The sequence below is a fragment of the Canis lupus genome, chromosome 9 (genome assembly GCF_048164855.1).
Source record: "Canis lupus baileyi chromosome 9, mCanLup2.hap1, whole genome shotgun sequence".
NCBI classification, from domain to species: domain Eukaryota; kingdom Metazoa; phylum Chordata; class Mammalia; order Carnivora; family Canidae; genus Canis; species Canis lupus.
In genome coordinates, this window is record NC_132846.1 from 52,365,759 (window position 1) to 52,382,328 (window position 16,570).

At 45.2% G+C, this 16,570-nt stretch overlaps 1 protein-coding gene across 19 annotated transcripts in view; it reads left to right on the forward strand.

The window, feature by feature from the left end:
• The window catches only part of NRXN3 (neurexin 3), a 1,529,630-nt gene that overhangs the window by 55,138 nt on the left and 1,457,922 nt on the right, over window positions 1-16,570 (forward strand). For all 19 annotated transcript variants that reach the window (XM_072839524.1, XM_072839530.1, XM_072839517.1 and 16 more), the window contains exon 2: window positions 8,101-9,516. In XM_072839524.1, coding sequence (XP_072695625.1) covers window positions 8,808-9,516 — 709 coding nt within the window. In that variant the 5' untranslated portion in view covers window positions 8,101-8,807. The remainder of the gene's footprint in view (window positions 1-8,100; window positions 9,517-16,570) is intronic.

A 16,570-nucleotide genomic window follows, 5' to 3' on the forward strand; every position in this document is an offset into this window, starting at 1 on the left:
TATGGGTCTTAACATTGTCTCTGTCGTTAAGATGAATTTTAAAAGGTGTCCATCTACCTAGCTTACTCTCTCTGAGCAGACCAGGTGAGAGGTACCACCATCAGCCATGCTGCTGGGATAAAGTATGAACATCAAGGACCACAGCAACAGCAGTGGTGGTGGCTAACATTTACTTGGTACTTATCCATGTTGAGCACTGTTCTAAGGGCTTTACCTTGTAGTAGGTACCTTACTATGGCAACTCATTTATTAATTTATCATCATCAACATTTTATAGATGAAGCAACTGAGGCACTCAGAGTGCAAGTGATTTGCTCAGGGTCACACAGGCAGCAAATAGTGAATCTAGGATTTGAGCATAGGAAGTCTGGCTCTAGAGCCCATGCTTTTACTTCTGTGAAAGGGGCATTTACCCTACCACCAGTATTTATTTGGACCCTAGAGATGGACCATGGCCATTTTGAGCCCACACTCAATAGAGTCTGCCCCTCAGCTTTTTTTTTTTTTTTAAAGATTTTATTTATTTATTCATGAGAGACAGAGACACAGGCAGGCTCCATGCAGGGAGCCTGATGCGGGACTCGATCCTGGGACTCCAAGGATCACACCCTGGGCTGAAGGCAGATGCTTAACCTCTGAGCCACCCAGGGATCCCCTACCCCTCAGCTTTGATCTACCTTCTTATATTATTTAGGCTCATGTCTTTCCTTTCTACTAGCATATAAGTGCCTTTCAGAGTTTGAGATTCTTTTTTTAAATCTCTCACTATACCGTGGGTGCTGTATGGCTAAAAAAAGTTAATAAGAAGATTTCCTTTCAATTTACTACCTATTAGCTTACCTAAACCTCTCTCAAAGAGTGGGACTCAGAACAAAAATCTAATGATTGAATTGACACAAATGATCAGCTCCCTTTTCCTGTAAGTTATTTTTTAATTAATGTAATCTAAAATTTCATTTATTATCTGGCAATCATAGAACACATGCATTCTTTCTTGCCTCATCTTGTCTATTTGATTCTTCAGTTCTAGTTTATTATACTGTTACAAAGTGTACCTTCCATGCTTATGGATGGTTTATTTTGGAGGATCAAGCTGTATAGCTCTTCATTTATCTCCATCAAAGTTCGTCCTATAAACTCTTTAAGCCTACATGATGATCTTACAAGCTGTTAAGCCCACATGATCTCTTGAGACCCCTCAGCATCATCTGGAATGCTCACTGACTATCAGTGTCAAGTCACCTACAAACATGACCAGTTCCACCCAAGCTCTTAATGAATATGAGGAATGGGGCAAGGCTTGACCTCACACTAGAAGCTGCTCACCCTGTTTGAATGCTGTTGTATAGTCAGTGACTTATCTTGTTGGTTCTGTCCTCCTTATATTCTTCATGTGAGAAACTTTTCAAAAAGATTGGCTGAAGTCCATGTGTATTATAACTCCTGTGTGTCTCTACTATAATAGATTAGTATTTTTGACAGAAAAGGAATTTAGGTTAGCCTGACATGACTACTTCTTAGTTTTTATGGAAAATTGAGTTTTAAAAAAAGGTATTATAGTTTAAGGCTTTAAAATAATTCTCTCCCCATCGCTGTTCTTTTTTCAGCAATAGCTTCAAACACACTTCTCTATATGCCCATTTGATAGACTGGAGTTGAGGTCTTTGGAGGCCTTCCTTATATCCCTTCCCTTTTGAGGAGGGGTAGGGCCAGCAAACGGAGGGTAGGGTAAGATTGGTGGCCATGGTACCTTTAAGACTCAACTCAGTTCAGTAGATTTCAGGGGAAGAAGAGAAAATAGAAGGAGGGGTGGTATTCTTGGGTATGAATAAATTGTGAAAGAGAGAGCTGAGGTACAGTATGGACTGGGAGGACAGAAGGACAGTAAGTTCCCTTTGGAAGACCTGGTGGATGTTTGCTTACATTTTCCAGAAAAGGGATTGTCTTTGACTTTAAGAATAACATATGTACAGAAAAGTAGATACATCTCGCTCAACCTCTGCATTTTCACAAACTGAGACCAATATGTAACATCACCCAGATCCAGAAATGGAACTCCTTTACCCCTTTGCCTTCTTTTAGTCAGCAACTGGCCCAAGGGTGACCACTGTTCTGGTACTTAACAGTAGAGAGTAATTTTACCTCTTTTTGTACCTTATATAAATGGAACACATTCAATATGTGCTCTTCTGTGAGATTCAGCCATATTGCTATCTGGAGATGAAGACGAGTCATTCTCTTGGCACTTCACCATTTTGTATGAATAGACTGCAGTTGATTTATCCATTCTAGTGCAGATGGACATTTGGTTATTTTCTATGTTTTGGCTATTATGAATAGCATTGTTATAAACATTGTCTTGCATATCTTTGGTTGGACATATGTAAGCACCTCTTGTTGGTGTATACCTAGGAAGGGAGTCATGGGGTCAAGGGGTAGAAATATTCAGCTTTAGTAGCTACTACCACACAATTTTCTAGAAGTAGTTGTACCTCTATATTTTTTACAATTTAATATAATTCAAAACTACCCAATGTGATAGATATTATCATTCCTTTTTTTTTGATGAATAAATAGAGGGTCAGAAAGTTGCCCTGAGCTAAGTAGCTGTAATAATGAGTCTGGGTTTAAGTCCAGCTCTGCCTGATGTCAAGTCCTATGCTGTACATTGTTACCCTGAACAGCTTTCATACTTTGGAGAGAATTCATGCCTTCACCTCCCTCTACAGGCATGCTGTAGAGTATTTGAGTATGTACTGTTGCATTAAGGTAGAGAGGCCTAAGCATGTGAGGCTGCCCTAATTGTGTAGTGTCAGGAGGGGCACAGTTTAGTTGACTTAGTGGATCTCTGAGGCTGTTGTACAAGAGCAAGCCTGTATCCCCCTTCAAAGCACCTAGGAGTAGGGCATGCCCATATCCTATCCTAGGGCATGCCTTCACCCAAGGACATGGACAAATGGGAATGTGGAGCATTGGTGGTTGGGATGAGACATCCAATATGTGTCTCAGGTTGCAGAGAGTCCTGACAGGTATATTTCATTTCATTTATATGAAATGAAAGCTTCTCTCAATATGTCAATGACAGTGTTTTTGAAGGTTCAGTAACCCAATTTAAACTAGCTAAAGAAAAAAAAAGTGGCTCATATAATGGAAATCCCAGGATCGACTGGACATGGGCTTTAGGCTTGTCTGCAACTAGGTGCTAAAACATCACTAGAAATCTGTCTTTTTCCTCTCTTGACTCTGCTTTTTCCTTTGCTGTCTTTATTTTTAGATAAGGTCATCTTGGTTTCTATCACCAACTCTGGGCTTCTTTCTAATAGTTTGATAGCATGGTGAGAAGAGAGGACCTTTTTCTCAATAATTCCAGTAAAAGTCTCAAGTCTCAATTCCAGTAAAAGTCTCCACTCTGTTTGGGTGGCAGGCTGATCCCTAAACTAATCACTATGGCAGGAGATTGCAATGTCCTAATTGGCTAAATTGGGTTGCAGGATCTGGGATTGGCATAAACTCTGCCTGAAAGACCAGGATGGAGATTGATGGTGAAAAGTATTTTAGTTTCAAAGTGGAGTGAGGGATGTGGTAAAGAGAGGAGGTGAGTAAAACCAATAGTAAGCCATTATATGGATTTTATGGTTCTCCTGAAGGGAGTAAGAAGGAAGCTGATGAGAATTCTCAAGGGAAAAATGCCAAGCCCAATCTGGGACTGTGGCATACCACCAAGTGCTAGGCATGAGGAAAGTCATCATCATGTCTTCACACACCCATCCTGGTTCTAGACACAGGCCCCACTTTCTCCTGGGTCTGTCTCAAGAGAATAGAGGAACTGGAGAGAGCAAGTGGGAAGAGAAAATGGCAGCCAGCTCTTCCAAGCGAGGCCAATGGCAAATAGCCGGCGTGTCAGAGTTGTGAGAGGGGCCAGCCTGCCTCCCAAGCAGCCGATTGTGAGACATTTGCAAAGATGTTGACCCCATGTAAAAAGTGTGCCATTTGATAATTATATAAACTACCTGGCAATTAGATAATGTCACTCACTTTCCTGCTAGATTCCCACATAACGGATGAGCATTTGCCCTTCTACACCAGCCCAGGCCCTCCGTGCAGGTCCTGGGGCAAACCACCTGTACCTATAGCTACCAGGGCCATCCTAAGACTCAAGACATGGTTGAAGCTGGCTGACTGGATGGAGAGGGGTCCCTGCTCCCATTTTCCCATGTCTTGAGCCTTGTGTAGCTCTGCTAGAAGGCTAGAGAAGGCTAGAATAAACATCAGGGCGGTTGGCTTGAGACCTGTACTACTTAATGTAAGGTCATCTTTAGCTTTTGGCCATATTCGAAGTTTCTCAGAGGCTATGAGAATGTCCACAATCAAAGAACACAATGGAAGGGCAGGACATAGGGTGTCGAGTCTAGATAAACCCAATTCTGATATTACCAGTCCTGAAATCAGATTTTGCCTGGCACCTGTGGCAAAGAAAACTTGGTTTTCCTCAGCCAGCCTTTTTTTTTTTAATTTTTTAAAATTTATTTATGATAGTCACACAGAGATAGAAAGAGAGAGAGAGGCAGAGACATAGGCAGAGGGAGAAGCAGGCTCCATACACCGGGAGCCTGACGTGGGATTCGATCCCGGGTCTCCAGGATCGTGCCCTGGGCCAAAGGCAGGCGCTAAACTGCTGCGCCACCCAGGGATTCCCCCCCCTCTTTTTTTTTTAAGATTTTATTTATTTATTCATGAGAGACAGAAAGAGTGAGAGGGAGAGAGAGAGAGGCAAGCAGAGACATAGGCAGAGAAGGAGGCTCCATGCAGGGAGCCCAATGTGGGTCTCAATCCCTGGACTCTGGGATCACGCCCTGAGCCCAAGATAGCTGCTCAATTGCTGAGTCACTCCGGTGTCCCACAGCCAGCCTTTTTGAATCTCCCTCAATGCAGGCAGGAGGACATTGGTGTCTGAGTGTTGGACATACCTCTGTACTGGAGGGAAGGAATGTGAATCTGATGTGAGAGACTCAGCAGGCAGGGTGGAGCCGTTACCCCAGAACAGGCTAGAAAAGTTCCCATGATCCTCCTTATAGGGGAGTGTTCCTGGGATTCTTAGTTCTTAATTCCTGAATTTCTTCAGATCACTAGACATGTGCTACTTTGCCTTTTGGGATCATCCAGAGGTTGGCATCCAGAGAAGTATGGGGACTCAGGATTGCTGTTGTCATATAAAGTGGGGTGGTGTTGTGGCCACTGCATTGAACAGAAGTCAGATGATCCACATGGATGTTTATCAGCTTCTGTTTTCACTTTCCATTCTCTACATATGTTTCCTGAGCTCCCACTCCATTGCCAAGGCCCTGTGGCAGGCACCATGGTGAAGCAGACCCTGCCCATAGGGAGCTTCCTATCAAGCTTCTAGAGTCTAGGCTCTTTGTCACTGTGCTTTGTGTCTCTGAAGCACACTTGACCCTACTACTTTTTGATGCCCTTGAGGATAGGAATGATTTCTTATTCTGCTTTGATAGAACAGTGTCTGGAATGAATCAGAGCTCAATAAACAGATTGAATTGAGCAAATCATTTAATTTATACAGACAAATAAGTGACTTTCAGAGGCTCAGAGGTAAATTGATAAATAGTATAGACCAGTCTTGATGTTTCAAGTGTTTCTCATGTCCCTACTCATCCATAATATTGGGCCCTCCATCTCTGTGTCTTTTCTTCTCACAGAAGGCCTCACTGGCTTTGGCCATCTGAGGCTTTGCCTATCAGCCAATGGACTCCTTGGTCTAAACTGGCAGGACAGGGAGTGGAGAGGGATGCTCCCCCAAGAGGTGAAGCAGCCAGGGTACCTTTACTGAGAAAGTTGTCCCAAGCCTCTGGAGCTTATCCATCCTGGACTCCATTATGGGTGTGTGGTTTCTATATTCTTGGCTCATCAATAACTCCAGAATTAGAGTACTCCCTAGAAGAGGCTTATTTCTTCTGCTCACACCTGCCTTGTTCCCTCTTTTCTTGCCTCTTCCCACTTATCTAAATCAAACCTATGATGGGGGGGGGGGGGACAGAGGAGCAGCTGTCCTTTGAGCACATTCCCTGAAAGTGGCCTTTTTCAACCATTTGATTAAAGGATATATGTCAATGTGGCAGTTGTTGAAACCAGGAGGCTTCTTTTCAGACCAGGGTTTCCTCTCTCCCTAGGATATTACCTATTGCCTTGGTTGGCATACCTCACCTCATACAATGGTCATATTCACAGAGACTGGGTCCTGACCTGAGAATCTACCTCTGGCTTCATGTCTTCCACTCTTTACTCTAACAGCACCAGCCTACTTGCTGTTCTCCACACATACCAGCCTGCTCCACTCTTAAAGCTTTGTGCTGTTACTTCTGGAACGTTCTTCCCATGGCTAATTCCTTCACTCTCTTTCAAGGCTTTCCTTAAATCTCACTTTCTCAAAGACTCAGATTTGTGGTATTTGACTATTTCCATGGTGTAAATACTCCTAGCATAGTTGACTTCATGCTACCAAAGTGACCTTAACCAGCTCAAAAATGTCTGAAGTTTTAAGAGTTGGTTCTGACAAAGCCCATATGATTTGGCACTTCCACACTGCTGTGTCTGTGTTCCAATTAAGCATCTTTTGTGCTACAGGAGGTACCCATGCCACACTTGGGAAACACTACTTGGATAAAACCTTTTATAGAATAAAGGCTTTTCTTGCACTGGATTTAATCAACCTCTTGTTGATTTGGTTTGTGTGTTCAGTGGGAATAGATGATTGTTCCTGGTTAAGGAACATTTTCTTCTTCAAAGCTGGGGTAATAACTAGCTTAGCTAATGCAGTCATCATAAAAATGGTGGTCAGTAATGGTCTAATAGAGACTATGATGAATTATCAAATGTGTCAATTAATAAGCAGCAATTGCACAGCTTTCAGAAATCATACTCATTGCTCTTACGTGAACCAAGAAGTCTCCGTTTGGCTCAGTGGATCAGAGTCTGCCTTCAACATCTAGATGACCCACTCGACTAGGTGTTGGTGCATTTCCAACCAGTATAAAATATATGTAAGATGTTCTAGTTTGTGCTCATTTCTTGTTCATTCTGTAGTTTTTAAAAAGTACTTATGGTTTTAAAAAGTACTTATGGTTTTATAATCCTATCCCTTCTCCACAGACATCCACACATATACAGATACACATCAATGACTCTTTTACCCATCCCTTTCAATCTAGAAATAAGAAAGTAAAGAATGTAGTCTTTATTGGTCCCTACTATGTATGTGGCCTCATGCTAGGGTCTTTTCATACATGACTTCATTGTATCCTCTCTCCAATCTTAAAAGGAAACTATTTTCTTCTGCTTTATCAAGGAAGGAATAAAAGTTCAAATAGCTTAAGAAATTGGCTCAAAGTTCCACATAAAAGAACGAGGATTCAAGCACAGCTTTTCTTTAAGTCCCAAAACACATTTTTTTTCCTATGAGAACTTTTCACCAACATGTATTAAGAGATCAGTTATTTTCTTCATTACTCACTTTCTAATTTATTTCTGCTGATTTTTATAAATATTTCTTTCAAAAACTTAAAGGTGGGAATCTGTCTTAGGCTGCCTACACCCAGGCATTGGTTTGTCAAATTGAAAAAGAAAAAAATCTAAAAAGAAATCTGCGTCATTTCATGCCTTTTATTAAATAGTTAAAATTATGTGTGTGCATTTGAGTGTATAAAATATTAGCACTTAAAAATAAATTTTAGCTATGTGACCCTGTGATATGATATTGTAAAAATGTGCTGATATGGCTTTGGGAGTTTTATACTATTTTTGCATATGGAAAAACCTTGTGCATCATTAGTCATTAGGCACTGAGCTCAGGGTCCTGCCACGGCTCTGGAAGAACCTGAGCCCTCTCTCCTGTTTATTTTTTTCCTTTTTAACTTTTTCCCCCTCTCCTATTTCTCCCTCTCTTCCTGCACTAGGCATTGTGGGAATCATTCGAATAGCCTGGCTTGTAGTCAGCAATCTATCAATATTTGTGAAATAAGGTGCAATATTTTCATGCCCCTGCCCTAATCTTTCTCTTCTTTCTGCCTACCCCCTTTCTCTCTGCAGGTCCTTTTCTGGAGTCCTGGGAGGCAGGTTATGGGCAGGACTGCCTCTGGCCTGCACCATGAAGCCTGAAGCTGCTTCGGCTCTGCCCTGGGCCCTGCTGTGCCTGAGCACTCAGCCTTGGGCTGCCCTGCTCCCTGCAGCCCCCCACTGCTAGGCGGTAAAACCTCAGGGCTGGTCTTTGGCCTGTTTCTGCGTTTCACCTGCCTCACCTCATTGCTGACGCCTCCTCCATCACGGCACCCCCACCCCAGCCCTCTCCCCGGCCTCCTTGGCTGGGGTGTGTGGGGGTCCACCGGGAGGAGCACATTGCTGAAGGCTTCCACCCGCCGTGTACCTTCACCTCCTCCTCGAATCAAGGCCTCCGGATCCACATGGATAGCTGAGATCTTTTCTTGGAGAAAGACACTGCTCCTGACACTAGTCCCCCACTCTCCCACCTGACTCCCCCCTCCCCTTCTGCTGCCCTGCCTTTTCCCTCTGCCTTTTTATTGAATTTCTTGCTTGTGCGCCCGTCTGGGGCCGTCTTGTTCACTTTCCTTCTTCCTCACCCTCTGGATATTTGTGTGTGTGCCTCCTTCATCTCGTCTCTTGTGCTCTCTGTCCCCTGGCCTGTCTCCTCTTCTCTCCCTTCCGCTGCCAAGGGGGATCATCCCCTGAGGGCCGTTCCCTGCCAGTCTGCTCCTCTGGGCTCAGACCTGGCAGCCACGATGAGCTTTCCCGTGCACTCGGTTTTCTTCACCCTGAAGGTGAGCGTCCTGCTGGGGTCGCTGCTGGGCCTCTGCCTGGGCCTCGAGCTCATGGGCCTCCCCAACCAGTGGGCCCGCTACCTCCGCTGGGATGCCAGCACGCGCAGCGACCTGAGCTTCCAGTTCAAGACCAACGTCTCCACGGGGCTGCTCCTTTACCTGGATGATGGTGGCGTCTGTGACTTCCTCTGCCTTTCCCTGGTGGATGGCCGCGTGCAGCTCCGCTTCAGCATGGACTGTGCGGAGACCTCTGTGCTGTCCAACAAGCAGGTGAATGACAGCAGCTGGCACTTTGTCATGGTGAGCCGCGACCACCTGCGCACGGTGCTGGTGCTTGATGGCGAGGGCCAGGCGGCCGAGCTACAGCCCCAGCGGCCCTACATGGATGTGGTCAGTGACTTGTTCCTTGGAGGAATCCCCTCGGACATACGACCTTCTGCCCTGACCCTTGATGGAGTACAGGCCATGCCGGGCTTCAGAGGATTAATCCTGGATCTCAAGTATGGCAACTCAGAGCCTCGGCTTCTGGGGAGCCAGGGTGTCCAGTTGGACGCCGAGGAACCCTGTGGCGAGCGTCCCTGTGAAAATGGTGGGATCTGCTTTCTCCTGGATGGCCACCCTACCTGTGACTGTTCTACCACTGGCTATGGTGGGAAGCTCTGCTCAGAAGGTAAGACTTTCTTCCCTAGCCCTCTCTTACTAGAGACCACCCACTGGGTTGTGTGAGGGCCAAGATCCTTGATGGAAACCAATGCTATTGTTGAAGGACATCTTTAGTTACATATTAGATAATTGGGTTCCTTTCCCTGAGGAGGTGGTAGAAATCCTTTGATTGCCTTCAATGGAAAACCCTCCACATCTCAGCAAGAAGAGGATCCTGGCTGCTCAGTCATGGGCTCTTTACTTAAATGTTGGGCTGTACTCAAAGGGCTAGATGGAGTGGACTGCTGGATGTGTGCCCCAACTTGGCCCCTTCCACTGCAGCACAGCTTAGTAGGGTCAGTGTAGAGCAAGAAATCCAACAGAAATGGGCAAAATGGCTGGTTACCTCCTGATCCCTTGAGAGCTGGACACTTGGAATGGTTAGGAAACTCCCCATCACTTCCATCTTAACCCCCAGGATGAAGAATGTCCATGCAAAGGAGAATGAGGGTGGATGGATTGTTGGTCATGCTTGGCCCACTGTCTTCCCAGCCCTTCCATTTGCTCCTCCTCCCACAGTTTTTGGAGGAAGTGTCTTCAGGGTGGATGAGGCATCTGGGGATGGGCCTACTCACCACCTCATTCTAGCAGCAGGATTTTTCATATGAGGTTCTTCTTTCCTGTCCTCCTTTCACCTCTCCATGTACTGAGAATGGTGCAGGAAGGCACAGAGACTGACGAGACTCTTGTCTAGCTAAGCCCCTGAGGGAGCTGCCAATACTCAGCATAGCCTTGGAGAGACTCCCAAGTTCACCTGTAACTTCCTAGGGAGAGTGAAGGGGGGACTCATGCCCAAAGGCTTAGACTGCCCTCATTTCATTCACCAAATTCTAACTGGGATTGATGTGAGAGAAGTGGTCTAGACCCCACTTTGACAAATACTTAAAATCCCGATTCCTGGACGCCATTGAAGGCCTAGCTCTGAGCAGGAGGAAATGTTGAAGTGATAAAGAATGTGAGAACTGACCATAGGAATATGTGTGCTGGGAGGTTAGGATGAGGAAGAGGTAAAGAAATTTGATTTTCTCCTATTCTTTTTGAGTCAAATTCTGGATTCTTCTGGAAATGTGTTGCCATCTCATTTTCTCTCCATGGAGGTGATGCGATGGTATAGGGCAGAACAGTAGTTTTCAACCATGGCTGCACATATTAGGATCACTTGGGGAAGTTTAAAAACTCTTGAGCCACCCTATGGACCAATTCAATCAGAATTTTCTGGGGAGCGGGATTCAAGCATCTGTATATCTTTAAACTCCCCCAGTTGATTCTATTATGCAGCTGAGATTAAGAACCAATAGGGCAAGGGAGGTCAGGGAGGTGGGATCAGAGGAGTGTCTCAGCACTGACTCCCAGGATTTCTTCCTTCTGGTGAGGCCCCTGCCTTGCAGTTTGTAATTAAATATGGTATATGCAGGTGTTCCTGAAATTGTCCCACAACAGCCCACCCAGCCTAAAATGGGTTGTAATTGATATGAACTTTAGTCACTACTATTAAATTTTTTACAAATCAAAACAGTTTATTTCACAGGTGATACATGCTGGAAACGAGGATACTTTGAGGGGTCTTGTTGGGGGCCCCTTTATAGGTTGTATGGGGGCTCCTGCAGGAGCCCTCCCCAAGTCTCTGCTGCTACTTAATTTGGCTGGGCTGCGCTGAGCAATACATCTCCTTCCTGTGGATGGGCTGCAGGAGAAGGAGATTCAAGACATGCATGCCATCTTTTTTTGGCTTCTTTTTTCCCCATGGAACCTATTGGAAAAGCGGATGGGGAAGAGGAGCCGAGGCAACCCCAACCCACAAAGCCACTTTGGGAATGTGGTTATTGAAGCACTTCTTATAAGCAGGTGCCTTCTGGAGCTGACTGCTGTTCCAAAGCTTCTTGGCTTTGGAGAAAGTTCTGCCTGAAGACGCTGACATGATCACTTGTTTTCTCATTCGTCCAAAGGATCTGTTCTGTTCTCAGAACTTGCATTGAAAGCTGACATTCTTCCTTTCTACGGACTAGGGTGTTTGCAAGTGTGTTGTTAACTTGCTGATTACCCCTGATTGCATTTTTTGTGTTTAAAAAGAACTCATTTCCTCTGGGCAGGTCTGGATCAGCACTTTTCTGAAGGAAGAATCTCTATACTGTGTATGTGTACAATTTGTCTTTTCTCTCTTGGTGTGTGTGTGTATGTGTGTGTGTGTGTGTGTGTGTGTGTGTGTGTAGTGTTTCAGGTCTCTAGTGGCATTTCTTTAGAGCAGATTGTAGACAGTCAATCTTTTAATAGCTAAATACAACATGGATATTTCAATAATAGTTCTTTCTGCAGGGTTCAGATCATCTAGTTGCTGTGGATTGATACCTCTATCTGAAGAAGGGAAACACACAGCACAGCTCATTTATTTTCCTGATACATAAATAGAGTAAATGAACTCTGTAGTAACAGTAACACTTGGTTGGCTTGGAACAGAGCAGTGCAAAGGTTGAGGTCAGGGTGGTTGTTGAGGGAGGTATCAGAACTGACTGTTGATAACTTGGAGCCTGTTGATCCTGGTACTTGTCATTGTGTCTAATCAATCACAAAAAAACACACCACAGGCTTTTAGAAAAGATCTGTTCTCTCCACACATAGTTAACTCTTAGATAGTAGGCAGGGTGTGTGGGGTTGGGGGAGGGACACTCATCTGTAAAATATTACGGGGAAAAAATTACAGTAGCTGCTAAGTGTCAAGTAGATCTGCACAAAACAGTAAAAATAGCCTAAACAAATGCTTATCCATTTTCCTGAAGATGACATGGTGAAGTGGGTAGTATGGGGCATCCATTCCCCTCCCTGCCCCCTTTAAATTGAACATATCATAGACCTGAAACCAGGGTACTTCTTCCCAGCGGTTAGTGCTGTGGGCTAGGCATCTGATTATCCCAGTTTGTAGGTTAGGACTTGACATTTGATTGTATGAGGGCTTGCATCCAGTATGGAAGATCCGTTTTGTACTTCATGCTTTAGCAGTTCAAGAGCAGGAAGAGCTGGGAGGGCTCCTGCAGCTTCAGATGGATATGGTCAGGGCCTGTTGGAGGCACTCTCTGTGGTCCATTAGCTTCTAGCATGCCAGCGGCATTGATGTTTGCTTGGCCTGTCTGGCTTTCCATGCCATGATGGCTACAAAATGTCTTCATGCTGCACCCTGGGAAGAATGCACAGATGGGCCCATCTCCTTTATGTGCTTTGGGCTGTTTTGATCCCCATTGGGTATCTTCTCTAGGAAAGACCCAGAAGACACCAGAGATAGCTGTGTGAGCAAGTTGGGCCAAGAAGTCAGAGGTTGTGGACTCAGTGTCTTCTTTCATGTGGTGAAATGTTACTCACTCTGGCTGCAGGCTGAACTCCACACAGCCTACTTGAGAAAACTTCATTCCAAGGCTTCCAACCTAATTAATGGTCACATGGAACATTCTGGCATGTGATGGAGAAGAAGTCCCAGAATTTTACTTCTAGGTGTTATGTTTATAAATAAAATGCTTTGGTTCTCAACTTCAGACTTGTTCATGTTGAAATTTAATCTTACCCTCTTAGTATGGGTCTTGGAGGACAGAAGAAGTGCCAAGTAGTTCATAATGACTTTAAAATTATGCATATCTGTTTTGGACTATAGTCCAGCTCTGGCACAGCATATTCACTGGTTTTGGTCTAGCCCAGTCTGTCCCATTACGGGTGGCCTGGAAGCTCACTGGGCAATGAAGAGGGATTCCTGAGCTCCCCCAAGAGACCTGTCCCCTCATGGGTCATTGAGAGTTTACTATTACCTTGAAATATGTTTAAAATTGATTGTTTATTTTTAAACCATTCTTAGTTATGAATGTGCATGTATTGAATTTCTTCACAATCTTATGGTCATGAAGAAATGATTCTCTCCTGAGGTGTGTGCATTTCAGTACCAGTCTTACTGAAGAGCTCATGTAGTATGGAGTCAGTCAGGGAAAGATATGGAGAAAGCATCACCTGTTGGTTTCTCCTTCCAAGTCTCATTACATGGGTCTACCTACGTCACATACCAGTTGTGTGGTCAAGAGGCATGAGGTCCTATTTAGTCGGGAAAAAACAAAGTTCATTGTCTGCTATCTCCTCCTGCTGCCTTGGGCAGATGCCCAGACCAGAAGCTGCTGTCTAGAGTCTCAGCTCAAGTTTTCCAGTGTTGCGATCCTACAGTGAGATATAGTGGTGGGCGTTGCGTTGGTGGTAGGGGCCAGAGCCTTGTTACAAGTATACTGTCGAATGGTATCCAAGGGCCTCCCCTTCCCATCCCTCCTGCTGTCTGAAGCTGACACCCTACCCAGGTTGATTGGATTGATGACTCAACACCACTGTGTGGCCTTGGTATGCCTTCCTGAAAGTGAATTTCAATTACTTTTCTTTTTTATTGAGAATTTTGTGACTCTTCCCCCATTTATCAAAGCCAGAACTGGAATGGAATGGTATATACCAAGAGACTACTTGCCCCTGAGGATTTACCAAGGGCCAAAGACAAAGGATGCTGTAGTTAAGGTACTCACCATGGCCCAGCTGATCCTTCTGTTCTGGGCATTTGTGTAAAAACACAGACACCCCCCTCCCCTCCTCCTCTGTGCACTTCCTGCCTGAATTGTAACACGTCTTTGTTCTTCTAACCTGTGTCAACCCTGTGTGGCCTGGGGATGGGAGTGGGGGCTGCAGGGGAAGCAGTGAGTAATCAGAGTCAAGACTGTCTCCTTGCAGAATCCTTCTCCCTGGTGTGGAGACGGTAGCACAGAAGCAAGTCCTTACAACATTGCACAAAGGAGAACTGCGGCTTCTGAGACTTGATTCCCACCCAGCATTCAGGCGTTAGGTGGGACCAGCCCAGCCAGCCAGCAGGGGCTGTCGCTAAACGGAGCCTGAATAGGGGTCTGATTGCTCCTTTTTCCTCCTCTTCTCCTGATTACCAAGTGAGATTTCCTGGGTATGCTGTATGCTAAATGACAGAGCAGCCGCCCGCCACTTGCACCAATTATCCCTCTTTTAACTGCAGAGGGAAGAGCAATTTTTTTATACCCCCCTCCCCAGTAGCATCTCTGCCTCCTTTAAAGAAATAAGACCCTTTTTCCTTGTTCCCCCTTCAGTGGGGTGAGAACAGCCTTCTTTCTCCCTTTGCAGTCCGCACACCAGCTGCAGGCTGCAAAGGGGATGGACGCTGGGTAAATGCTTCGTCCAAATTCAGCAGGGTTGGGGTCACATAGGCATTTTGCCAAGAGCCTTCAAGTGGCACGTGAGCTTGCATTTGCATTTGGTAATGAGACACCACAGGCCCAGCACTGGGGGCTAATTATCTTCATGGCCCCTATCTCCCTTTGCAGGCTGCCCTGGAAAGATGCTTTCTAGTTCCTGAGGCAGCTGCCCATCAGCTGGGTCCTCTGCCCCCTTCACAGGACAGAAGTGATGGGGTATGGGCTGTGCTTGGAGGATAGGACTAACATGCCCTCCCTTACTGCCCTGCAGTGCGTGTCTAGTGTGACAAGGCCCAGAGGTGGAAATGGAGTAAGAGGCTTTAGGGCAGAGCTGTGAGGGTCAGGTACCCTTCCTTGGATAAAAATAATAATGATGTTAGTATTGCTATTATTAAATGCCACCATGTTCCTGACAACCTAGGTGCTTTATATTCATTGTTTCATCTAACCCTCACGGCACTCCTGTGTGGTTGATATCATTCACCAGCCTCGTTTTACAGATGAGGAAAATGAGGAGCAAAGAAATTTGGAACTTGAACAAGGTTTAGTATAGGTGTTAAGTGCATGGCTTCTGAAGGGAAAAAGATTGGACATCAATCTGGGCTTGTCTATTGACAAGTTGTGTGTCTTTGGAGAAGGTTTTGGAAGCTTCAGTAGTCTCATCAATAATAATAATAATTAATAATATCAGCTGACATTCAAGGAGTACTTGCTCCATACCTGCACTAAATTGACTGCTTTGTAGGAATTAGCCACTCGACACACTATTATTCTTATTTTGTAGACAAGGAAGCTGAGGGACAAGAGTTAAATAATTCATCCAAGGTCACATGGCTAATAAGAGGCAGAGCTGGGGTTTGTATCCAGGCAGTCTGGCTTCAGAGCCCACATGTAACCACTATACCATCCTGCCTTGCAGCAAAGCAGGGATAAGAAATCCTACATCATGGAGTTGTTGAGAACACAACATGAGATGAAGTGTATAGAGTCATCTACATAGACTCTGGGAAAGAACAAGTCCTGACTCTGGGCTCTTTATCTGGTGCTTATGAGAATGAACTGTGTGTGAATTTGTTTTCACAGAAGGTTTGAAGCTTTCCTGTGAGTACCCCTATCTTCACCATTTTCTTTCATCCTGATTTAAGAAATAGCAGAGATAAAAGGAGGGGAATCCAGTTTTGTTGCCATTTTGCCCCTGCCTAAGAGCATTGAGTCACTGATAATGGTTGTGCCTCTTGGACTGTATTTGGAGCTCTTTGCAAACTTGTGGTGTTCTGGCCCCCATAGCAATCCAATGAGGCAGGTAGGGCAGGCTTTGCCATCCCACTGAATAGATGAGGAGACCCACACCCGAGGTGAGGGGCCAGTGAGCTTGTATAAGGGCAAGCTTGGGTGCTGTTTGGCAGGTTTCTCTAGGACCTGAAAACCCAGATCCTGAACATGGCATTTTATTTCTGCTCCTAGGGTCCCTTCATTAACACAAATGGCCTGTGTCTCCATCGTGAAATGGAGTGTTGCCTCCCTGGATGCTGGTGATAAGCAAAATGTCAAACTCCCGGTGTAGGAGGTTATCAGCTTGGCCAGTCCCGGGAGTCTTGCTCCTGCTAGACAGACAGAAAGAGAGAATATGAGAGAATGGGAGAGCATGAAATGAATGTATCTGAGTGGTCAGTTCTCACCCTCAAGACCCTGGTTTGAAGTGAAGTGACGGGATTGGACCCAAGGGTCTTGAGGCATTTGGAGCACACTGCACGGAGCTACACCGCACTGGAGCATCGCCGGACAGCATGACCTCTT